This window comes from Onychostoma macrolepis, chromosome 01 (genome assembly GCF_012432095.1).
Source record: "Onychostoma macrolepis isolate SWU-2019 chromosome 01, ASM1243209v1, whole genome shotgun sequence".
NCBI classification, from domain to species: Eukaryota; Metazoa; Chordata; class Actinopteri; order Cypriniformes; family Cyprinidae; genus Onychostoma; species Onychostoma macrolepis.
In genome coordinates this window covers 28,563,348-28,589,309 of record NC_081155.1, presented here as the reverse complement: position 1 = coordinate 28,589,309, position 25,962 = coordinate 28,563,348, and the positions used below count along the sequence as shown (strand labels likewise).

General features: G+C 37.4%; 1 protein-coding gene across 4 annotated transcripts in view; it reads right to left on the bottom strand.

Moving 5' to 3' along the window:
* pspc1 (paraspeckle component 1) overlaps window positions 1-25,962 on the bottom strand; it is a 159,443-nt gene that overhangs the window by 61,099 nt on the left and 72,382 nt on the right. For all 4 annotated transcript variants that reach the window (XM_058773817.1, XM_058773811.1, XM_058773826.1 and 1 more), the window contains exons 2-5: window positions 14,201-14,502; window positions 13,969-14,064; window positions 13,643-13,839; window positions 13,311-13,395 (exon numbers count right to left, since the gene is read on the bottom strand). In XM_058773817.1, the coding sequence (XP_058629800.1) occupies window positions 13,311-13,395; window positions 13,643-13,839; window positions 13,969-14,064; window positions 14,201-14,502 (680 nt within the window). The remainder of the gene's footprint in view (window positions 1-13,310; window positions 13,396-13,642; window positions 13,840-13,968; window positions 14,065-14,200; window positions 14,503-25,962) is intronic.

The window sequence follows — 25,962 nt, the reverse complement described above, 5'->3', positions numbered from 1 at the left end:
TAATCTAAATATTTATTAGTAATTATAACCAGTTATAATTAATCATAAATATTTCTGTTTTGAGCAAATTTGCTATAGCCTATACATTAAAAAACAAGCTTTATATCATTTTTACGATTTTTAATGAAATAGGAATGTTGACTAATGAAAATTAGTTTGTACCTGATTATTCATCAGTGTTTGAACCATTAAAGAATAAACAGCATTTTCCGTATTTCATTTCTGGGTTAAAAAACGAAAAATTAATGGACGCAAAAGTACACAGTCCAGCTCAAACGGTGTATAATTTTATTTTTTTTAATATTAATTTGCTCCTTTTCTATTTTGCTTTTACTTGTACTTTTACTTTCAATACTTAAGTATGCTTAATATTTAAAAATAATTGTCATACGTAAGTACAATAAATACCACATACTTTAAAACTTTTACTGAAGTAATATTAAACTAGTTTGGGACTGCTATTTAATAGCCATACCTTATAGGCTGGTTATTCATCAATATTAGTCATATTCTTACAATTTATGTGTATGTAAAAGGGGAAGGTACGTTTGTGTGTAATTTTTTTTTTTTTTAAAGGGGTCCTATTATGCTTTTTCACTTTTTGAATTTTAGTCAATGTGTAGTGTGTATGTTTGGGCATAAAAAAGATCTACAAAGCTACAAATCTCAAAGTCCACTCCAAAGGGAGATAACCCAGAAAATCCTTTTCAAGGACTACAACAAACGGCTCGTTTGGACGACAGCGTTGTTTTCCGGGTTTTGTGATGTCACAAAGTGTCCCATTAGAATATCATTAAAATATTTCCTGCCTATGGAAATTCGAATGGTTGGGGGGTGGAGAGGGGCGAGGTCGTGGTTAGAACGCTTGGTTGACTGCATTAGACAAGACGACGACGAAGAAGTGCTGCTGTAGCGTCAATTTTTCGCAAGTTACTACACATGCAGCTGAATAATTATGTATGTAAATATGTATGTTACAATTATGAAAACGTTTTTATAAACTGCTGACAGTACAATACTGGACAATGATGTAATCTGCAGAATTTACACTTCAATTATGAGACTACAGTGTTTTCCATTCATTGATTTATTTATGGCGCCTGCCACAATATCAAAACTGACCGCCACAAATAGATTTTCCAAAAGGCTTTGACTTCTTTGAATAAACATGAACACTGCACATTTCAAAATCGAACACCAGTGCGGGTGTTTTTATATAACGAAACTTATAATAAAAGTTTGGATGTCATTTCTTCTTGCATGTAATGTCTCAGAAAAGCAGGGTTTGTGACTGCTGCTTTGTGTACAGCGGTTACCAGGGAAATCTCGATTTGTACCACTCCAACAGCGCCTCCTGCTGGCAGAGAATGAATTTACATATATATATATATATATATATATATATATGCCACCACAAATAGAGTGCAAGTCTGTGGCAAACACTGGACTATGGTATAAATAAATTTAACTGTATAACAGTTTCACTGCAAATTCATGTTATAATGTTAGTATTAAAGAACAATAAACATTAAAGCTGCAAGCAGCGATGAAAGGGCCCTTGCACCCGGGCTCACCACCACCTGGTGGCTTTAGTAAAACAGCAAATGGTGATCAATATGCATTTAAAGTGGTAAATATATAAGGAATATGTCAAATTAATTTATGTGTGTCAAACTTCCTGCTGCCAGCTGGTGGCACTATGACTATAACTGAATATTGACATGTAGATGTCTTCAGGCCAGTTTGGTGCAGATTGGACGTGGTTTGTTTAAGTCAGTATAAAGCATGACGTAATCTCCAGAAGGAGTTCGTTATAACGTAAAACATACCACCAAACATGTCCACAAGTCTCTGAGGTCCAAGTCAAGTCTCAAGTCTTTGAGATCATGTCTAAGTCAAGTCTCAAGTCTTTAAAGCAGAGTCCAAGTCAAGTCTTAAGTCTTTGAGGTGGAGTCCAAGTCACGTCTCAAGTCTTTGTTCTACAGGTGCATCTCAATAAATTAGAATGTCGTGGAAAAGTTAATTTATTTCAGTAATTCAACTCAAATTGTAAAGTGCTCCAAAATGTCTTGGTAAACGGGTGCAGTGACTTTGGTTTTCAAAAAACACAATGGACCAACACCAGCAGATGACATTGCACCCCAAATCATCACAGACTGTGGAAACTTAACACTGGACTTCAAACAACTTGGGCTATGAGCTTCTCCACCCTTCCTCCAGACTCTAGGACCTTGGTTTCCAAATGAAATACAAAACTTGCTCTCATCTGAAAAGAGGACTTTGGACCACTGGGCAACAGTCCAGTTCTTCTCCTTAGCCCCAGGTAAGACGCCTCTGACGTTGTCTGTGGTTCAGGAGAGGACAACTGTAGCCAAATTCCTTGACACGTCTGTGTGTGGTGGCTCTTGATGCCTTGACCCCAGCCTCAGTCCATTCCTTGTGAAGTTCACCCAAATTCTTGAATCGATTTTGCTTGACAATCCTCATAAGGCTGCGGTTTTCTCGGTTGGTTGTGCATCTTTTTCATCTACACTTTTTCCTTCCACTCAACTTTCTGTTAACATGCTTGGATACAGCACTCTGTGAACAGCCAGCTTCTTTGGCAATGAATGTTTGTGGCTTACCCTCCTTGTGAAGGGCGTCAATGATTGTCTTCTGGACAACTGTCAGATCAGCAGTCTTCCCCATGATTGTGTAGCCTAGTGAACCAAACTGAGAGACCATTTTGAAGGCTCAGGAAACCTTTGCAGGTGTTTTGAGTTGATTAGCTGATTGTCATGTCACTATATTCTAATTTGTTGAGATTGGTGGGTTTTTGTTAAATGTGAGCCAAAATCATCACAATTAAAAGTACCAAAGACTTAAACTACTTCAGTCTGTGTGCACTGAATTTATTTAATACACGAGTTTCACAATTTGTGAAATAAATGAACTTTTCCACAACATTCTAATTTATTGAGATGCACCTGTATTTATTAGCAACAGTTCATTCAGCTAGTTATTGAGGCTAAATCAGTTTTGAAATACTGATTTCACGATATGATTTTCTCAGCAACAACAAAAAAAATACTTTAACAAAATTTAAGACAAATTAGAAATGAAAAGGTGTCCATTTATTAATTGTCAGATAAAATGCTGCACATTTCTTTGTAAAATTGAAATAATGTCAAACAACAAAACTAAATTTTAAAACAAACCCCAATTAATCAAATGAATTACACAAATCAAATAAATCTCATATAAACAAACTATGGCTTTGTCTGTGCTCTTTTTCCATTTAAAATTAGAGGCAACCATTGCATTTTAAACACAACACAATCCAAACAAAGAGGTTGCATACATCCAGCATGAGCAGTTTTTTAATCTAATTTGGATTGTATAATTTCAAAATTTGAAGCAAAAACAAAATGGTCTGACTTTAGTTTTGTGAAACTATTCTACATAAAACATCTGCATGAAACAAAACAGCAAACAGGCTGAATTAATGCAGATTCACTCTCTGCCAGCAGGTAGCTCTTGAAAAGCAATTAAACATCGTTTCCTTGGTTGCCACTGTAAACAAAGCAGCGCTGTGGTTATGAACACTACATTAATAAGCATTATACGGAGGCAAGATGAAAATAAAATTCCATCTAAACTTTTCTAAAAGACAACCAGTTCCCCTCAGAGATATATTCATATAAACTCCCATACCAAGTGACTTGCGTTTTTTACGAGTCTCGCAAGTCACGAGTCCAAGTCAAGTCTCGAGTCAGCTGTTCACGAGTCCAAGTCAAGTCCCAAGTCTTTATTTATGCGACTTAAGTGTGACTCAAGTCCAAGTCGCATACTCGAGTTTCCATCTCTGCATGCCACTTCCTGTTGCCAGCAGGTGGCGCTATGACTTTAACTGAAAATGGTCACGTAGATCTCTTCAGGTCAGGAGACTTATCAAACATGTGACGTTTGGTGCAGATCGGATATTGCATGCCTGAGTTAAAACAACTTCCTCTTTCATGGCAAAACATCGAAATTTGTCAGGCCGCCAGGGACACACCCTTCAACGAAAACTCAAGATCTTCACAATTTAACATCGCAAAGGCCTTTAGATTACACTGACCAAATTTGGTGTTCATCTGAATTAATCTGTAGGAGGAGTTTGTTAAAAAACAACGCCTGAAATTGGCAAAAATGACACAAAATTTGCCGAGAAAATTAAAAATAACCGACTTCCTGTTGGATTTCGGGTTTTGCCTCAAGAGACTTTTTTTGTAAATTTTCGCCAGTTCTGATGTATGTGCAAAATTTCATGACTTTTCGATCATGTTTAGGCCCTCAAAAATGCGATTCATTTCAGAGAAGAATAAAAAAAATATAGCTGCAAGCAGCATTAATAAATACTGTCAAAATATATTGTTTAATGTTAGTTCATGTCAATTCAACCTTTATAAAGCATTGTTCCAGCATTAATAGGCATTAGTAAGCATTTTATAAATACAGCTATAAATGTTTTGTTCTTGAGCAAATATATAATGTTTAATAATTGTATTCATACTTTAATAATGATCAATTTATCATTTCTAAATTACGTTATTTACAAACCAGTTATTTAGGAGTTGTCAGTGGTTCATAAGATCATTTATAAAGATCATTTATAAAGATCATTTATAAAGATTTATAATAAGTAAATAATTAATAAACTATTTAAATGTACATTTATAAATCTTATTTCTTATTATTTAGAGACATGATAATAATTGTTCAGTGTGTTAATACATACTTTATTAACACACATTTCTGCTGTAATTCATGATTTAGTCAGGTAGTTATCAAACATTTATTGCCAGCCATCTATTTTTGAGCTCATCTAAAGTGAGGACTGTTTATACCTTATAAAGCATTTACAAAGCAGATTTAAAGGCTTGATCATCTACCAAACAGAAAAGTTAAACAAACAACACAGAGGGATACAGAACAGAAATATTTTTTTCAAGATGCAAAAAATTAAACTGTACAACTGTACACTTGATAAAAAATAAAAATAAACCTCTGCAGTTTCATTAAAAAAAAAAATTTATAAAAATTCAAGTGTACAGTTGTACATTCAGGTAAAACTAGCGCAAGCTACAGTGTGTCCATTTATAGACATACGCCTGATGCGTCTAGTAAGCTATACTTTAGGTTTTTTTTTTTTAAATAATGCATTATAACTTAGGACAATAGTATTTAACAGTGCACTGAATGTTGCCACAGGTTTGTATAACATTATGCAGTGATCCAATCCATTTATTGAAATGATTAAGTCATAAATAGGGAAATGTGTGTAATTTTGTTCAGTTTTATGACCTTATAACAGATTTTATTATACTTAAATGGCATATATTGGTGTTTATTTTTACTGTGAGGCCTCATTACTGTTAAAATAAGTGGTACCACCAGTATTTATAGTGCTATTTTTCACTTAAATGCATTATAATGTACAACAATTCTACTCAAGAGTGCATTGGATGTTGCCACAGGTTTGTAAAACATTATGCAGTGATCCAGTGCAAAACATAAACCATTTATTGAAATGATCACGCCATAACTAGGGAAATATGTGTAATTTTGTTCAGTTTTATGACCTTATAACAGTTTTTATTATACTTAAATGGCATATATTGGTGTTTATTTTATTTTTATTTTTACTGTGAGCCTTATTACTGCTAAAATGAGTGGTACCACCAGTACTTAGTGCTATTTTTCATTTCTTATTATATATTTACAATTTACATGTCAATATTCTTTGTTTTCAGTAGATCTGTACTTCACTGTTACTGTTTTCCTTCACAAATAACTAAAAGTGGGCCTGATATTGACTCAAAAACATACTTTTCTTTTGCAGCTGTCTACTCGGCTCTTTAATGGAAAGAGGGTGACTGCTGTTGTGCCAGCTGACCCCGCCATCAGTGACGACGAGGGCTCTGATGAGGAAGTCGACGACGCGGCAGACCCCGACTTCATCCCACTTACCCACGAGTGCCCGAGTGACATGGGCCCCTCTGCCAAGAGGAAGTGTGTGCAGACTGCAGTGGAGGAGCTTGAGGACGAAGACGACGACAATGAAGAGGAGGAGGATGAAGACCAGCCAGCACCACAAACCAAGGGCCCCACAAAGAAGGGAAGCCAGCATTCAGGCTAACCACCTGGAAGAAGGTTGACCTGGACAACCAAGCCCTGCCTGAGTACCAGCACGTTCCCCCTGACTTCATCGATACTCCATATGCTTACTTCAGCAAGTACTTCAGCCCCCGTGTCATCAAGCACATAGCATACCAATACAACTTGTATGCAACCCAGAAGGACGTCAACACCACCTTCACCACCACTGAAGATGAGGTGAGGAACTTTGTGGCCATCCTCCTCTACATGGGGATTTCTGAGCTGCCCTCCATTGAGGACTACTGGGCAATGGAGACCAGGGTCCCTCAAGTTGCAAACATCATGTCATCTAAGAGGTTCAGGCTGATGAGAAGGCTTGTCCACTTTAATGACAACACCCAGATCCCTGGCACCATCGACAGATTCTTTAAAGTCCGGCCACTGTTCAACCACCTGGTTACTGTCTTCAGGAGTGAGCCACAGACCCCCAAGCAGTCTGTGGACGAAGTTATGGTTGCCTACAAAGGCAAGACAGCTGGCAACCTGAGGCAGTACATCAAGAGCAAGCCGGACAAATGGGGGTTTAAGTTGTTTGCCAGGGCTTCTGAGGATGGCTTTATTCATGACCTGGTGCTATACCAGGGCAAAACTACACTGCAGGCCCACGGTGTCCCCATGACATCTGAACAACAAGCCATGGGGGTCACCAGCCAGATAGTCTCTGTCCTGGCCAGCACCATGTCCTCGTCCACCACCACAGCACATCTTTGCGGACAACTTCTTCACCAGCCTGGAGATAGTGCGGTACCTCAAAGACAAGAACTGCAGGTACACGGGGACAGCTAGGGACACCAGAATAGGCAAACCTCCATTGAAGTCCATCAAGGACATGGAGAAAAAGGCTGTCCCTCGTGGTGTACATGACTACGTCACCAGTGATGATGAGATCCTGGCCCTCAGGTGGAAGGACAACAGGGTCGTCTCTCTGCTGTCAACAGACATGGGGGTGGAGCCCATATCCTCAGTCTACCGGTACTGCAGTGACACCAAGAGGAAGGAACCGGTAAGCTGCCCTGCTGTTATCAAGAGCTATAATGCCAACATGGGGGGCATTGACAAGAGTGACATGCTGGTTCACCTCTACCGCACCCCCATGAAATCCAAGAGGTGGTACATGCGGATGTTTGCGTATGCAATAGATGTCAGCCTCACGAATGCCTGGATCATGTACAGGCGGGACATCAAGGCTCTTGCTGTGGATGATGGCCTGTCATTGAAGAACTTCCGGATCCAGGTGTTTAGGAGTTGCAGCAGCCAGAGGCCAGTTATGTCTCGCCCCCGAAGGAGCTCATCATTTCCATGTGCACCCAGCACCTCTGTTGATGTCCCCATGCCTATCCGGGGACACCGCAACCACAACCCAGATGCTTCTTTGCGGTTTGACACGTCCCTGTTCCATGCCCCTGTCTACACCAACCGCCAGACCTGCAAGTAATGCAGCAGGAAGGGGAACATTTTGAGGTCAAATGTGGTCTGCAGGGTCTGTAAGGTCCACCTGTGCCTCAATGCTGAACGCAACTGCTTTATCAAGTACCATGAAGCCGTTGCCTAAGTGACTGGACTACAGTTATGACACATGAAAAAAAAAAAGTTCCTAAATAAAAGTAAAAAATGTTCCTAAATAAAAATTCTATGAAATGTATATAGGTTTCATGTATTTATTTATATTTTATATATGTTTCTTATATTTTAAATGTATATGCTTTTTGGGAAAAATAATGACCATAGACTGGCGAGGAACCATATATGGTAACTTCATTGACCTTGATTTTCAACATGAAAAGGATTTTTTTTTTTTTAAAGTCACAAAAGTTTAAGTCTTTTAGTAACCTCCAATAACACTCCAGGGTTGAAATTTTGAATTTCCAAGTATTTCAATGAGTGCCCTATAAAGGGTTAATGCTGGAACAATTCTTTATAAAGGTTGAATTGACTATTTACTAATGCTTAACTCATGATTCATAGTGTGCAGTTATTACAAAGTGTAATACACACACACAAAACAGTTATTTCTGGTCCTCAAATCTGATTGGCTGATAAAAGTGTGATATTAAAGTTCAACAGAACTCCAACAGCCGTTTCCCCGTTTGTATCACTCTGCTTGCCGAAGTTGCCAAAGTAGCGCTGTCATCGGAAATCACCCTTAACAGATGAAAGGATAGTACGAGCCTATCAGACATTCAAACTAATTTTTTATTGTGAAAATGAGATTGATCTGAAGAATGAATGCTGTATTAGATGCAGGTAAGTTAATCACACTCACTCAGTCAATCTCTCTCTCCTACTAGTGTACTACAGTGGTTCTCAAACTTTTTACACCAAGTACCACCTCAGAAAATATTTGGCTCTCCAAGTACCACCATAATGACCAACATTAAAATACAGTAGCATAGTAGGCCTAATTATTCAGCTACAACCATTCACATTTCAAATACGAGGCAGTTTTATTCCTAATAAGAATTTTTTGTTATTGTCAACCACTTTAAACATTGTAAATTGTTATATGGAGTGATTTTGATCCAGTTTCTCCTCCAGTCTCTCAAAGAAACTATCGACCATTTGAAACCTTCTTTTTGCTCTCATGATGTTCTCCCTCCATGTATTTTAAAACAAATTTTCGACTCGGTTGGCCCTAGCTTGGTGTCGTTTTTGAATAAATGTCTAGTTTCAGGAACTATACCTGATAGCCTCAAAGAAGCTACTGTGACTCCTCTTCTTAAGAAACCTTCTCTTGATGCTAGTAATTTTAATAATTTTTGACCCATCTCAAATCTTCCGTTTATTACAAAAGCACTCGAGAAAACTGTGTTTATTTAGATATAGTCTTTCCTTAGTGCAAATCATATTTTTTGAAACATTCCAGTCTGGTTTTAAGCCTCTGCACAGCACAAAGTCTGCTTTATTACGGGTCCTTAATGATATTATGTTGGCGACTGACTCTATTATCCTAATTCTGTTAGACTTAACCTCGGCTTTTGATACAGTTGATCATAAAACTCTTATCTCAACTAGAATATTTTGTGGGCTTCCAGGGAACTGTTCTTAGCTGGTTCAAATAATATTTAACAAATAGAAGTGTCTCTGTCAGATTGGGCAATTTTTCTTCATTGCCTGCTAAACTTTCCTGTGGAGTGCCGCAGGGTTCTATTCTCGCACCCATTTTCAGAAAACATGGTGTATCATTTCACTGCTGTGCAGATGATTTTATCTACCTCTGAAACTAAATAAACATGCTGCTCTGGAATCTCTTTTTGCATGCCTGGATGAAGTGAAAACGTGGTTCTCTCATAATTTTCTATTTCCGAATGAATCAAAAACCGAGGTTATAGTCTTTGGCCCTAGTGAAAATTCAGGGAGCAGAAGTATCGATCTGGACTACTTTGCTCCTTTTACTTTTTCCTGTATTAAGAACCTAGGTGTTTTCTGGGATCAGAGTCTTAAATTTGATAAATAAATGCGGTTATTAGTTCCTGTTTTTTACAGCTACGTCTTCTCTCCCAAATTAAATCTTTTCTCTCTGTGAAAACTTTAGAGATTGCTATCCATACGCTCATTACAACTCGCTTGGATTACTGCAACTCTCTATCTCTGCATTTCTAAATCTTCCATCACTCGTCTACAATTAGTACAAAACGCCACTGCTAAATTCCTCAAAGGACAACATAAATTTTATCACGTTACTCCAATTCTGAAATCGTTACATTGGCTACCTATGCATCTTATAATTGAGTTCAAAATTCTTCTCTATGTTTATAAATCTATAAATAATCTAGCACCAAGCTATTTATCTGATCAACTTTATCCATACAATCCAACTCGAGGTCTGGTGATCAAAGACTTCTCTCTGTCCCCAGATCACGGTTAAAGCATAGAGGGGATAGAGCCTTTGCGGTTTCTGGACCTAGGCTGTAGAACAGCCTCCCAGCCTAAATCAGATCAGCACAGTCTTTAACTGTTTTTAAATCATCTCTTAAAACCTATTTCTTTTCTTTGGCTTTTAATTCACTGTGAGTTTATGGTATGAATCTGTGGGTTGTCCTGTGTTTTATGTCTTTGTTTGTTCAGCACTTTGGTCAGCCATGCTTGTTGTTTTTAAATGTGCTATATAAATAAAACAAACTTGAAACTTAAATACAGTTTGAACATTAACACTGCACTGTGCTTACATACAGGACAGGTCAAATAAAAAACTTAAATGATTAAATTAAAATGCACTGTATCTAAAAGTTAAATAAAAGCTGTACTGTATATAAAAAGTAAAAAAAAAAAAAAAAAAAAAACTGTACTGTACTTTAATGTAAAGTAAAAAAATGTACAGTATTTGATCAATAAAATCAACACAGGCATCATTTAGCCACATTGCAAACTTTTAAAATAAGTGTTTTAACATTAATTTATATTTAATTCATGATTCGTAATTACCTAGAGCCTGTGGCCGAGGCGTGCCACTATATGCAGCCATATAGTCTACTTTTCACGTCTACTTTTGTGATATTGGATCTCTCTCTCTCTCTCTATACACACATATATATATATATATATATATATACATACATATACTCTCTGATGAATAGAAAGTTTAGACGAACAGAATTTATCTGAAATAGAAATCTTTCGTAACATTATAAAGGTCCTTATTGTCACTTTTTATCAATTTAAAGCATCCTTGCTATATAAAAATTATTTAATTAAATATGAAAGTAATTTCTATAATTTCTTTCTCCAAAAAAAAAAAAAAGCAGCTTTTGAATGATATTGTATATAATGATACAAAAAAGCTTTTTATTTCAGATAAATGCTGATCTTTGGATCTTTCTATTCATCAAAAAATCCTATAAAAATAAATATACTTAACTGTTTTAAATATTGATAAGAAGAAGAAGAAGAAGAAGAAAAATACATGTTTTTTGAACAGTAAATCAGCATATTAGAATGATTTCTGAAGGATCATGTGACACTGAAGACTGGAGTAATGATGCTGAAAATGTAGCTTTGATCACAGGAATAAATGATATTTTAAAATGTATTCAAATAGAAAGCAGTCATTTTAAATAGAAAAAAAAAAAAATTCACAATATTACTGCTTTTGCTGTATTTTGGATCAAATACACTGTGTGCAGAATTATTAGGCAAGTTGATATTCTGGTCATATTTTTTTTCCAAGAACATTTTACCAATTCCAAACCACATCAATCTTAATAACTACTACTGATTTTGTATTTAATCATTTATAAGTGACATATAATTGTCCATGAAGGCTGAAAGTTAAAAACTCCTTATTTCAGGTGTGCAGAATTATTAGGCAGGTTTTCTTTTACAGATAAAATGAGCCAAAAAAAGAGACTAAACTCAAGAATACAAGTAAAAAAAAATTATCAAATGCCCATGAGAAGGATGCAAGTTAAGGCATGGCCATTGGGCAGCGAAATGCTCATTGGGTCAGCACACTCAGAAAATACAGGTGGAGAAGAAAAGACACGTTAACGGCAAAAGAATTAAGAATTAATGTGAAGAATTAGGTCAGAAACCATCAGGGACCATTTAGTCTCCAGCACCATCATTTTCCAGAGCTGCAACCTTCCTGGAGTTTCCAGAAGTGGAATGTGTCAGGTTCTCAGAGACTTTGCTTTTAGTAAAAAAATTCTTTAAAATGACCCTCACTTAATAAGAATAATATGCTGACTGATTCTTTATAGGCTTTATGGACAGATAAGTTGAGAGTGACTCTTGACGGACCAGCATCACATCCTCTTGTACCACTGTTTGAAGAATTTATCTTCCAGAATCTGGCAGTAAGTTTTAGAAGCTCATTTTTAATCAATCCTGCAAGACAGACTTTTCAGGATAGGAGATGAACTAAAATGAGCTCCTAAAACTTAGTGCCAGATTCTGGAAGAGAAATTCTTCAAACAGTGGCACAAGAGGATGTGATGCTGATCCTTCAAGAGTTACTCACAACTTATCTGTCCATAAAGCCCATACAAAATCAGTCTTCATGTATTTCACAACACTTCAGCATGTTATTTGTCTTTCGGATGAGACGTTAAACCGAGGTCCTGACTCTCTGTGGTCATTAAAAATCCCATGACACTCATCGTAAAGAGTAGGGGTGTAACCCCGGTGTCCTGGCCAAATTCCCGCCACTGGCCCTTGTCAATCATGGCCTCCTAATAATCCCCATCCACTTGATTGTCTCTATGACACTCTCTCCTCTCCACCTGTAGTTGGTGTGTGGTGAGCGCACTGGCGCCGTTGTCCTGTGGCTGCCGTCGCATCATCCAAGTGGATGCTGCACACTGGTGGTGGTTAAAATAAAAGCGCTATATAAATGCTTCCTTCCTTCCTTATTCTTATTAAGTGAGGGCCATTTTAAATAATTTTATACCCAAGCAAAGTCTCTGAGAACCTGACACATTGCACTTGTGGAGACTCCAGGAAGGTTGCAGTTCTGGAAAATGATGGTGCTGGAGACTAAATGGTTCCTGATGGTTTCTCACCTAATTCTTCACATTCTTAATTCTGTTGCAGTTAACGTGTCTTTTCTTCTCCACCTGTTTTTTTTTTTTCTGACTGTGCTGACCCAATGAGCATTTCGCTGCCCAATGGCCATGCCTTAACTTTGATAATTCTATTATTGCATTAGTATTGCATCCTTCTCATGGGCATTTTTTTTTTTTCACTTTTATTCTTGAGTTCAATCTCTTTTTTGGCAAATTTTATCTGTAAAAGAAAACCTGCCTAATAATTCTGCACACCTGAAATAAGGAGTTTTTGACTTTCAGCCTTCATGGACAATTATATATCACTTATAAATGATAAAATACAAAATCAATAGTAGTTATTAAGATTGATGTGGTTTGGAATTGGTAAAATGTTCTTGGAAAAAAAATATGACTAGAATATCAAGTAGCCTAATAATTCTGCACACAGTCTAAATGCAGGCTTGGTGAGCAGAAGATAATTATTTAAAAACATTAAAAATCTTACTGTTCAAAAACTTTTGACTGGTATAAATGGGTTGATGCGGCTTGATGACCATGGGAAAATGTGGGTCCCATGGTCATACCAGGTGAGAATCAATGGCATAGCCTACATAAATACATTTACTCTCTTTCAGACAAAAGGCACACCTCATTTCAATCTGCTTGCGTTTCTGCAGCTCCTGATTCCTGAGCTCCTCCAAGCGGCGCAGTTCCTCTTGACGTCTCATTAGATCTGTTAATATAAGTTCACAAATATTAACACTGACAAAGTTCAGAACATTAGTACTGTTCCCTGAATGAGGGAAATGAGACACAACAATGTGGTATAACACTCATTGTCTACTCTTGTCAGTTTTCATCACAGAATCAATATAATTGAAACGCATAGCTGTTTTTTCAAGCACAAAAACTTCATTATATCCAAATACTTAAGTATTTCCCTCAAAATATTGTAAATGGCTCTTATAGCTGCGTACTACCTTGTCTCATCATCATGAGTTGATGCTCATGTTTGGCGGCCTCCATTTCAGCCTCCAATTTCTCCTTTGCCTCTTGTATGTTCCGTTCGACTTGTTCCCTCTGCTGTTTCTCCATCTCATCCAAAGCCTTCCAGCGAGATGAGTACTCAAATTCAAAGGTGCCTGGCTGTGCAAAGTGTGGTTGGTACTCCCTTTCTCTGTATTGCAGATTGTTGTGATTAATTTATGGCTAATTTAAAACTCCACTGAGACATTCTTTTTTTCTCCTTATAGTTATGCTGTCAAAATTCAGAATACAGTTAATCTAAATGGTCTTGTTGACATACTTGTGATACTGTGCTGATTTTTGCAACAGCTTTTCTGGCAGCCCATCTTCATCGTCAAACTGTTCTGTTGGCTCAATAATGACTGGACGAGGGGACCTGAAGGATAAAAAAATCTATGTGAAATAAATAATATTTTGACAAGGCATAAAGACCTGTAACTTTAAATATTCTCTTAACTGATAGGTTTATCACTAATCTACACAGATCGTACTGAGAAAATGAAAGTTATTACATTGTAAGCAAAAGGGCTCCATCTGAACAGCGGTCCAAGGCTTTCCTGGCAGCAGGCTTATTGGCAAACTCCACAATCCCCTTCCCTGTGGGTCGGCCTCGGTCATCAACCACCACAACTGCCCGCTCAACTGGTCCGAACTGTGAGAAGGCCTGTTCCAGAAGCTCATTTGACACCACTGGAGACAGGTTTCGTACTGTGAGTGTAGCCCCGTGTGTGGCAAAACGAATACGAATTGGTCTGTTCCCCAGCATTGTGCCATCTAACTCAGCCTTAGCAATCTCTGCAAGTGTCCTTGTTTCCTGAATAATCAAAACGGTGACAATTTAAAACACGGATGATTAAATGCTGCAAGCAACCATTCACAAACACAGGTGAGCACACTCATACATGTCTTTGTGGTCTTCTTGGCAAGAGTCTAATAAATAAAATCCATTTCAGTCCAAAAAAAAAAAAAAAAAGTATAAACTTGCAAAAATATGGATCCCACCTAGGAGGGTGTGTGATAGTCTGCGATAATATCGTAATTGTTGTTTAAACTATATGCAAATTTGACGTTAATAGAGTATATCGCAAAAAACAAACAAAAACACACTTGGGGTGCACGCATACACTATGAGATAGGTTAGACTTGCGAAATTAGAGTCTGACATAAGAGTTCATGCTCACTGCGTGATTTAGTTTATTAAAACACTTTTATATGTTTTATATTGATATCATCTGATGTGATCAAACAAAGGGTAGTTTTTTTTTTTCTCCAAATATCAGTATGATTGCAAATGTGATGTTGATTTTATGAAACAATCCAATAAACAAGAAGTTAATATTAATTGACTTCTATTTTAGACACAAGTTCCTATTTTTGTTGTATTTCGTCAACGAAAATAGTAGTTCTGTCATGATTCCTCGATTCAATTAAAGTACTCAATTTTAAAAAATCCTTGATTACATTTTGAGCAATCACGCAAAGTTCACACATTGAGTAATTGGCAAAATCTGGAAGTGGCGCATTCCATGGACGAGAATCCATGAAATGCATTATTAAACGTTTTCCAAAGCTGTGTGAGAAACCCATTTAATAAAGCATAGCGCTATTGTGAATTCACAAACGTTATGACTCAATTAAATATGCAATGCGGGATTAATATATGCGCTGTCATTATAGGTTACGTACATATGTGCGTGTCAGAGCAGCTTAGTTCACAGTATATGCTGCTACACACAATCTGCTATCCTTTACATGTCTGGTGCGTCTCAAATTCGATTTCTGCATATTGTTGTGTTTATTATAACGTTCATCTGGGAATACAGAGTGTGCCATTTCATCAGATTTGTAAGGTAAATCATTTATACACCTACGCAAACATAGGTTATTGTAAAGCACCTTCAGTGTACAGCGATACACAAAGTGCTATATAAATGCCTCATTCGTTCCTTCATTTATTCATTCATAATGACGCAAGTATGCTCCAGCCCGGAACGTAAAGTGCAATGTGAGTGCAGGCCAGTGGGGGAGTGGCGAAGGAGGACAATCATGCCTAGTGTGAGTACACCCTTAGTTCACGAAGTAAAGTGAAAAACAATTGTCAGGCAGTTGGCGCCATCTGCAGGCATTTATTATAATGTGTAATGTACATTAGCTCTATTTTGTATAATACATTATATATTTTAACCATTTTATTAACAAAAAAATATGATTACTTGCTTTTGATATTTTATTTGAACTAATTATTCCTAATTAATTTTAACTAATTATTGCCTCATTGCTATTATATATGTATTTTAAGTAATTTTAAAAGGCTATTATTCACTTAGGTCTATTTTTATTACCAGAAAAAAAAATATACAGGTGCATCTCAATAAATTAGAATGTCATGGAAAAGTTCATTTATTTCAGTAATTCAACTCAAATTGTGAAACTCGTGTATTAAATAAATTCAATGCGCACAGACTGAAGTAGTTTAAGTCTTTGGTTCTTTTAATTGTGATGATTTTGGCACAGATTTAACAAAAACCCACCAATTCATTATCTCAACAAATTAGAATATGGTGACATGCCAATCAGCTAATCAACTCAAAACACCTGCAAAGGTTTCCTGAGCCTTCAAAATGGTCTCTCAGTTTGGTTCACTAGGCTACACAATCATGGGGAAGACTGCTGATCTGATAGTTGTCCAGAAGACAATCATTGACACCCTTCACAAGGAGGGTAAGCCACAAACATTCATTGCCAAAGAAGCTGGCTGTTCACAGAGTGCTGTATCCAAGCATGTTAACAGAAAGTTGAGTGGAAGGAAAAAGTATGGAAGAAAAAGATGCACAACCAACCGAGAGAACCACAGCCTTATGAGGATTGTCAAGCAAAATCGATTCAAGAATTTGAGTGAACTTCACAAGGAATGGACTGAGGCTGGGGTCAAGGCATCAAGAGCCACCACACACAGACGTGTCAAGGAATTTGGCTACAGTTGTCCTCTCCTGAACCACAGACAACGTCAGAGGCGTCTTACCTGGGGCTAAGGAGAAGAACTGAGAGTCCTCTTTTCAGATGAGAGCAAGTTTTGTATTTCATTTGGAAACCAAGGTCCTAGAGTCTGGAGGAAGGGTGGAGAAGCTCATAGCCCAAGTTGCTTGAAGTCCAGTGTTAAGTTTCCACAGACTGTGATGATTTGGGGTGCAATGTCATCTGCTGGTGTTGGAGCACTTCATGCTTCCTTCTGCTGACCAGCTTTTTAAAGATGCTGCCCACACTGCCAAAAGCACCAAAAGTTGGTTAAATGACCATGGTGTTGGTGTGCTTGACTGGCCAATAAACTCACCAGACCTGAACCCCATAGAGAATCTATGGGGTATTGTCAAGAGGAAAATGAGAAACAAGAGACCAAAAAATGCAGATGAGCTGAAAACCACTGTCAAAGAAACCTGGGCTTCCATACCACCTCAGCAGTGCCACAAACTGATCACCTCCATGCCACGCCGAGTTGAGGCAGTAGTTAAAGCAAAAGGAGCCCCTACCAAGTATTGAGTACATATACAGTAAATGAACATACTTTCCAGAAGGCCAACAATTCACTAAAATGTTTTTATTTTTTTATTGGTCTTATGAAGTATTCTAATTTGTTGAGATAGTGAATTGGTGGGGTTTTGTTAAATGTGAGCCAAAATCATCACAATTAAAGAACCAAAGACTTAAACTACTTCAGTCTGTGTGCATTGAATTTATTTAATACACGAGTTTCACAATTTGAGTTGAATTACTGAAATAAATGAACTTTTCCACAACATTCTAATTTATTGAGATGCACCTGTATATAATTATAGGGCCCTATGAAATGAGTTTTTTTTTTTTTTTTTTCAAATTCATTTTTTTCTGTTAAAATTTTTCAGGATTCTGTTTTTTTTTTGTGTGTGTTTTTTTTTTTTTGCGTTTTAATTTTCTATACTCTGTTTTAATGGTTAAATAAAATGTTATTCATCAAAAAGCATGTCTAATTAATTGAAATCTTGAAACTTACACAATTTAACAGTAATTTATAAAAATTTTAAGAAAATTTAAATTTTTAAGGCCCTATGAAATGTGTGTTTTCCCCCCTCAAATTCAGTTTTATTTTTTACCAAATTTTGTGTTTTCCATTACTTTTCTGGATTCAATTTCAATGATTTCATTAAATCTTAATAATCAAAAGCATGTCCAATTAATAGATTTTACAAAAAAATATGTATTATTTTATTTATTTATTTTTCCCAAAAATACTGTGTATTCACATTTTTCTGCTAAATAAATTATAATAAATTATATTTCTGGTAAATACCCCTTAAAAATAATGTTTATACAAATTTTCTTAGTAGTAGCAGTACTATCACCCACATTAAGTAATGCATTTCTGTTTAAGTTTAAGTTAACCTGAAATTAAGCGTTAGTTCTGGCAGGTCATGTGAGTCCGCACTGATGTGCAGGGAGTTTTTGTCCAGAACAGAACCATACCGCCAAAACAAACTTAATGCTAAGTATCTATCATTTTGAAGATAGTGGTCCTGACAAAACCAACCCGAATTTTGACGGGTTGCTGTTAAGACCTTCAAGTTTATGTTTGTAGATACACATGAAGTGACGATATTTTTTTCTCAAATGAAACAGTAATATGCTCATGAAGTGACTCTCAGAACAGTTCTAGAGATCATGTTCATGTGTTCATGTACTCATATATTAAGGCAACAGGGGCTGAAAACACTGCAAGCATCACGGGCATTTCAGCATGTGTGTAAAAAATGAAACCATGCATCTGCGCCATCCATTTATACAGAGAAACGCTAATTTTAGCATCGTTTTACTCCTGTTATAGCGCCAAATTTGAAATAAAGGCCACTCTCCAGGTAGGGGTGAACAATTGACGTATGTGAGTCCGTAGCATCACTTCTTAATCATTTATTTTTGCCAAGCATAAAATCAACAGTTCAGTCAAAGCTTTACTGCTAGTGATCAGCAAACATTCACCCACGTGACACACGGTCTGAAAATTGTATCCGCTTCCCCTTACTCCCCCACCTACTTCCTTACCTATCTAAATGTGTCATTGCAATGATATAATAAGAGTCTCCATTCACAAATTCATAACATTCAAAGCAAATACTCAAATAAACACAAATAATAATTATCAAACATAGGGTAAACATACCTATTAAGCTCACCAAAATCTACATTGAGACATTTTTAGTGCACAAGATACTGTTTTCAGTACAAAAAGTTATATTAAAATAAAATATTAATCTCTCTCACAAAAATTTGTAATTTTATTTTAAATGACAAAAGCATTTCAATTAAGATATACATCATTAAATTCAAAAAGTCTGGCTGAACTTAATGGGTACATTTTTGTACCCATTAAGCACAAACCTGTTCCCATTAAGCTCACATCATGATTTATTAAAAATTCTTGTTTATTTTAAGGAACATTTTTAAAGAATAATTGTAAAAATATATATTTTTTGAAGGTAAAAAGGCAATCACAAAAAAAAACAAAAAAACAACAACACTAAAATCAAGAAACAAAGCATTCAATTTGATCAGTTATATATTCATAGTGAAGTGTCATTTAAGCACATTGCAACATCTAGGCTAGTCCACGTTCAGGTAAGTAACACATTCAAAAATCAAATAAAACAAACCAATAAAACTTTTAATTCATGGGGATGAACACAGAAACTAGCCTCATTATTGTAGCGTCTGCTTAGGCTCATTGATGGGTGATGACACTTTAGGTTTTAAGAGACCCTTTTAGCCTTTTGACATTTGCATATAAAATTACAGACCTGGCCTCACCTTCTACATTTATATGGATGCTAAATTTAAATGGCTTTCCCCCACTTTCTAAAAGATGCTGAACAGATTACCTCTCTGGTCTCCCCATCAAATCTCAAACACATTCCAAAAGGGAGTAAATGACCCTGCCCCCTGTGCCAGGCAACAACGGCCTGACTAGTGGTCTGTCTCCACAATGTCAATACACATCACACACACACACAAAGACATTTTCTTTATTTAGACTATAATTAAGCAGTTATAAATGTATCTGGTATATGCATGTGTTGTATGTATGTTCCCCTATTATATTAACCTAGTTACAACTCTTTACGTGTATTAGTTAGACTCTAAACACCTGTATGCATGTGTATGAGTGTATTTTTGCTTTAATATCTTCTAGAGATTCCTTTCTTGGTATCAAAATGATCTTCCTTTTATTCCTCGAACAATGATGTACACTATGTGATCGTGAAATACATCATACAATTTTTACTATGCTGTGAAGTAAAACTGCACCAACTCTCCAGACCAGCAATAAAAATGCAAATGGACCATAAACGGAGAGAAAGAATGTTTATCCCACTCAGAATTCATGCCTCTGATTGGCCACTACACCCAAAAGGTGGGTGCGGCTATGAACTATCAAAAGTTCCGAACTCAGACTAATCATCGCTCAAAACTCTTCTTCTTGAGACGGACACGCTCCAAAAACTCTTCTCTTGAGTTTAACCTCCTAGCAGTTTTACCTTCAAGTAACTCTCTGGACTCGCTGTGGACTTTCCTATCTTCAGAAGGACCAGAGGAAATTCCTCAGCTCACTCCTAAAGAAATCATCAAGAACCTCTTGTCTACCGCATCAGGACTCTTATTCAGCAACAAAATCAATGCAAGTAACCGTTTACAACTAATTAGATGCGTGTTTAAGTTTGAACCCCTTTTAAGGTGAATTTTGATTCTCTGATGATTCTCATTAGCTTGCGGTTAATTGATGTGAAATACTGCCATTATTTTGCTCTTCTGTCTCTCTTCCTTACTTTCCTTCATTCTGTGTATATATATATATATATATATATATATATATATATATATATATATATATATATATATAGATAGATAGTTACGTGCTTGATGTAAAAGCAGGATGATACCATAACATTTAGATGAGACAACTGTTACTGGATGTGGTGCAGATCAAAGATGGTACTGAAAATTAGTATTTCAAAAAGACTTTACTGGACGCGTTGTAGACGGATACAAATAATATGTAAAAAGGGAAAGAAATTATGAAGTTTAACACAGGAAAAATCAACAGGAGTGTCACTCAAATTAAATTAATAACCAAGACAAAACAATCCTTATAACTAACCTCTAAACTGACTAACAAAAGAAATATGAAAATCAAACCGAATTCTTCAGTGTATACGATGCTCGAACTAAACTCCTATAAATTACAAACAAAAATACAAGGGTGGCATAACACTCGCAAATCTAATCTAACAAAGTACAAACTAACCTAATCAAAAAGAACCAAGCGAACAGTATTGTAACAACAATTGACTAGGCATTCGAATCATCACCAAGAGACACATTTGATTAAGTAGTTCGATGCGCCAAAGTGCATTCTTGGTGCTATCTTTCACGAAGGATTCAATACAAGTCAAATAGCCAAAGAACAAATAGATCAACTCACACAAAGCATAACTCCATAAAACAAAATACATTAAGCCTCGGGAGACAACTTGCATCGACACGAGACTGCTGACCGCATTGGAGCACAAGGTACACTGGCGTGGCGCACCAACACACAATCAACTCAAGTCCTCAAATACAGCTGGCACATCAGCAGATTGGCAGAACATCGTGACGTCAGAATGATGATTGACAGTCAAGTATGCCAATAAACACCGACCTAGAAGCGGAGCAAAAAGTAACAAAAGAAAAAGACAGGAGAGCGAAAAAAAGAAACAATATACACAAAGTCACGTGGAACGTTACAATATAACATAACAAACAAGAGATTCTTCAGCGAGTACAAGATCTTTTACTGAGAGAGTTTGGGCACCATGCTGTGATTTGATTTTAACCATGAGGTCATCAAGTACTTCTTGAGCTTTGGGATATTGTAGAAAGTCAGCTACTGCTTCTTTACTATGCTGACTCAAGTACAGGAGCATATTCCTACATTTCAAAAATGAAATGAAAATGAAAATGAAAAATGATCTATTAGCTTACTGAATGGAGTTGGATTAGCAGTTGTGATAGTTAAAACAGCAGTTGTTCTCTTCATCTCTGGATCACTGTCTGAAATGCAAAGCGATTATTGAGGCAATTCAGGCCAGTCTACAGCAGGACTTTTCAAATATTCTCAAATACTCTCAGCCATCTTCCATCATTCTTAAAAGAGCTAGACCTTGCACCTCGGGAGGCGTCATCAGGGGGATTGGCTGCAGAGTTCACATAACGCCACTGAAACTTCTGTGACAGATTTCTGATAGTCGAAACTCTGTTTGCTACATATATTTGGAATTTGCTAGTATCATTTAAGAGATATTTAAGGACTGATGTAGCCTGACTACGTCAGACTTCATACTTCCGCTCAACTTAATTTAGCTCCTGTACTCAGTCTGATATAGCAGACCATCTCCCAGTTTATCTCCAGCTCCGCAGCACCCGGACCAATCAACGAACAGAGGGCGGGCTGAGAGCCGTGCCGTAGACGCTAAGCGCCAAATTAAAAATTGTAGTTTAGGTGAGGGAAATCTGAAATGACAGCGGACATGGAGACACGGGATGCTATTCGCTCTGTTGTGGAGAATATTCCCGGCATTTGCCAACTGAAGCCTGAACAAGAAGAGTTTGGTTCACATTTTGAATGGAGGTGATTTTGTGGCCCTACTCCAGACAGGTTTTGGGAAAAGTTTAATTTATCAACTGTTACCGATCGTCAGCGAGAAACTGGGGAGTCCAAAGTTCGGCAAGGCGATAATTGTGGATGCGTAGATTTACTTCACATAATCTGCAAAAGTCGTTCACAGCCATCTTCATTCCGGTATTTCGCTCGATGGTTTTGTTTTCGCCGCATACCTGTGTTTACAGCGGAAGTTCGAGGCGGCTGAGCCGGCGATTAACATACGTCATAACCAACCGTTATGTGATTGGCTTACGGGTACACCAATGATTTTAAACTTCAGACAAGCGCCCGCCCACGAGAAAGTAAACCCTTGTCAATTATGCCCTTCCAGACTCTGTCTACGAAGCATAGCGAAGTAGCAGAGTTTGGTATTACCAGGCTAGGACTGATGTGCTGTCCGTCCAAAAAACAGAGTCATCCAGAGTTAGCTCTAGATCTTCCTTCAACATTCCGTCAACTTTTGCAGAACTGCAGCTGCCACTTCGAGTCTAGGGATAGTAATCACCTTTAGTGGGGCTACTCTTGCTTTACCCATCACAAAAACAATATGAACAGAACCACTGGTGTCTGCAAAACATAAACAGCTAGCCGTACTATAGCCAGTGTCGCTAGCATCACAGAAGTGGTGTAGTCGAGCACTGCATATTTTCCCAAAGTTGTTTGGCATAAAGCATCTACTAAAGCTCAAATTTTAAAGTAGCTTGAGCTCCTCTAGCCACTTGTCCCATTTTTGTGCAAAGGTTGCAGGAAATTCTTCATCCCATCTGTAATTCATACTGCACAATTCTTGTCCAATTCTTTTAGCTGGAAGCATTAAAGGAGCAAGAAACCCATGCGGGTCGTAGACTGAACAGGTAACTGACTGACAAAATACCTCTTCTGGTAAACTGTCATTGTTTAAAAGTCATTTTGAAGATGAAGGTATCAGACTCTGTATCCCACTGAAGTGCCACTGTCCACAGGAAGTTCATCTCTGCGCAAGTCGAGATGTCTCACTTCTTTAGATCTCTCCTCTTCAGGGACTGAGGCTAGTACTTTGCGGCATTTGGTGAGTTTAAATCCACCTGTAGCACAAACTGCAAAAAGTTCCTTTTCAAACATGACGACTTGTCTTTCATCTGAGACAGATTTGAGGCAATCATCCACATAGAAGTTGTTACGAATCGTGGATACAACTTCTTAATCATCTTTGCCTTCATTATCATCTGCTGTCTTCCATAGAGCAAAGTTGGCACAACTGGGGGAAGAAACAGCTCTAAAGAGATGTACAGTCATCCTGAACTCTTCCAGCAGTTGACTGATATCACCATTAGGCCACCACAGGAATCTCAAATAGTCAATTAATTCCTTAGGAACCTTAACTTGGTGAAACATACACTCAACATCCGCCATCACAGCTATAGGTTCTTGGCGAAACCGGAGGATTACACCTAAGAGGGCATTCGTGAGATCTGAACCCTGCAACATTTTCTTTTACCTTTTATGGTAGACTCCATGATGGGGATGTATCATACTCTACCATCATTTCTGTCGAGCTCCTCTTCTGGTACTTTCTCTGCATGACCCTTCCTTAGGATGTAGGAATAATTAGGACTCGTTGTTCTGCAATCTTTTTGTTGTCAGGCAGGGTGAGGTCAGGTTTGCGAAATGGAAGGCATATTTGGTAATGACCATCTCGTTTAACAACAGAGTTATTCACAATTTCCAAGAATCTCTGATCCTCAAAAGAAAGTTCAGGTTTCTCATCATATGCTTGCTCCAGGAAGTCATTAATATACTGTTCCTTGAGTAATTCATCCAGTTTAGCCACTGAGGGTCTGTTAGAAGACACAAATGGTACCACTTAGTGGACCGTTAACTAGCCATCCTAAACATGTTTGGACTGCATAGGCACCATCCTTTTGGCTGTTAATAATCCTCAAGGGCTCCATCGCTTTTGGGACATTGATCCCAATCAACAGATCAACATTTGTTTTAATGGAACACAGTCGAACATCTTTCAGATACGGCCATTTCTTTATGTCCTCTTCTCTTGGTATATTCTCCTGGCTAACCGGAATTGAACTTTGTGTGAAAGTTTCAGGTAGTTCTATGAAGTAGCCACTGTCCAGCCCACTTACTTCCAAGCCACTCAACCGAAAGGTTGTTTATGGGCTTTTCCTTGTCTTGAGCAGGATCTTAATTTGTTTACCAGCCATGTTCAACCGTCTCATCAATCTCTCCATGCAGAATGTGGAGGAACTTCCAGGGTCTAAGAAAGCATACGTATGAAATACCTTACTAGCTTTGGTGGCTTTTAGTTTTACTGGAATAACCGCAAGCTTACATTCAGCTGAACCGGCCCCTGTATGCTCAGTAGATACAACAGCCATAGTGACAGGTCCACTGGAATTAGCTTTCTTCGAATCATCATCTTTCTTGTGCACATCAATCTGTGAATTAGGTGAGCCTCCATTTGATTAAGCATTTTTGATATGCAACACTGTTGGATGCAGGCAGTAGCTCTCTACTTTTCTCTTAACTTGTAAGGAAGTCTAGAGACAATGATTTTTAGATTGAATGGTAAATTCAGCTCTGCAAGGTCTACCAGGTCTTGTGCTGCATTGCAACATCCTCTAAGATGGACTGCATAGCTATACAATGCTTTTCCATCATCAGGGCGAATGTTACCCCATTTTAGAGCTTTCTCCATGTATGTACTAGCTAGCTTGAATTCATCTCCAAAATGATGCTTTAAAAGACATTTGGCTTCAGCATAACCACTGCTAGTGTTCATGTAAAGACAACTTCGAACAAGTTCCTTAAGTTCACCTGCTGTGAACTGTTCCACGATAATACAACCATTCTTGATTGTTATCCGTTTTCTCTTTATTTATGGATAAAAGATCTCATGATAGGCCTATATTCCAGAGGATCACCACTGAATACTGGAATCTCCCTTATACACTATATTGCCAAAAGTATTGGGTCACCCCCTTCTAATGAACCGGTTTGACTACTTTAGTAATTTCCATGAGTACAAATCTTAATGTTTAAGCATATAATGATATTCTAGGGAATTGTGTGCTTATAATTTTAAAGCAACAGTTTGGACAGGACCCTTTTCTATTCTAACATGACAATGCCTCTGTGTATAAGGCAAGGTTCAAAAAGAAATGATTGATTTAGTCAGTGTGGACGAACTTGACTGGTCTGCAGAAAGCCAAGTCCTAATCCAAGCTGAACACCTCTGGTGTGACTTTAAATGCAGATCTTGAGCCAAAAACTCTTTACCAAACACCAATGGCTTGTACATATCGGTACAGTCATTTTAGACACTTCCAAATCTGTTGCAACAGAGATGGAAATACAATTTTGAAATACATGAATTATGTTTCCATCTTTGTTGCCACAGTTTTGGAAGTGCCTTTTTCTGTTCTAAAGAAGGGGGTGTCCCAAATTTGTCCATATAGTGTATGTACAAGTTTATCAGCAGGTCATCTTTACCATGGAGAGTATTCTCCGATCATCTACCACTGTTGTCCTCCATGGACGCCCAGGCCTTTTTAT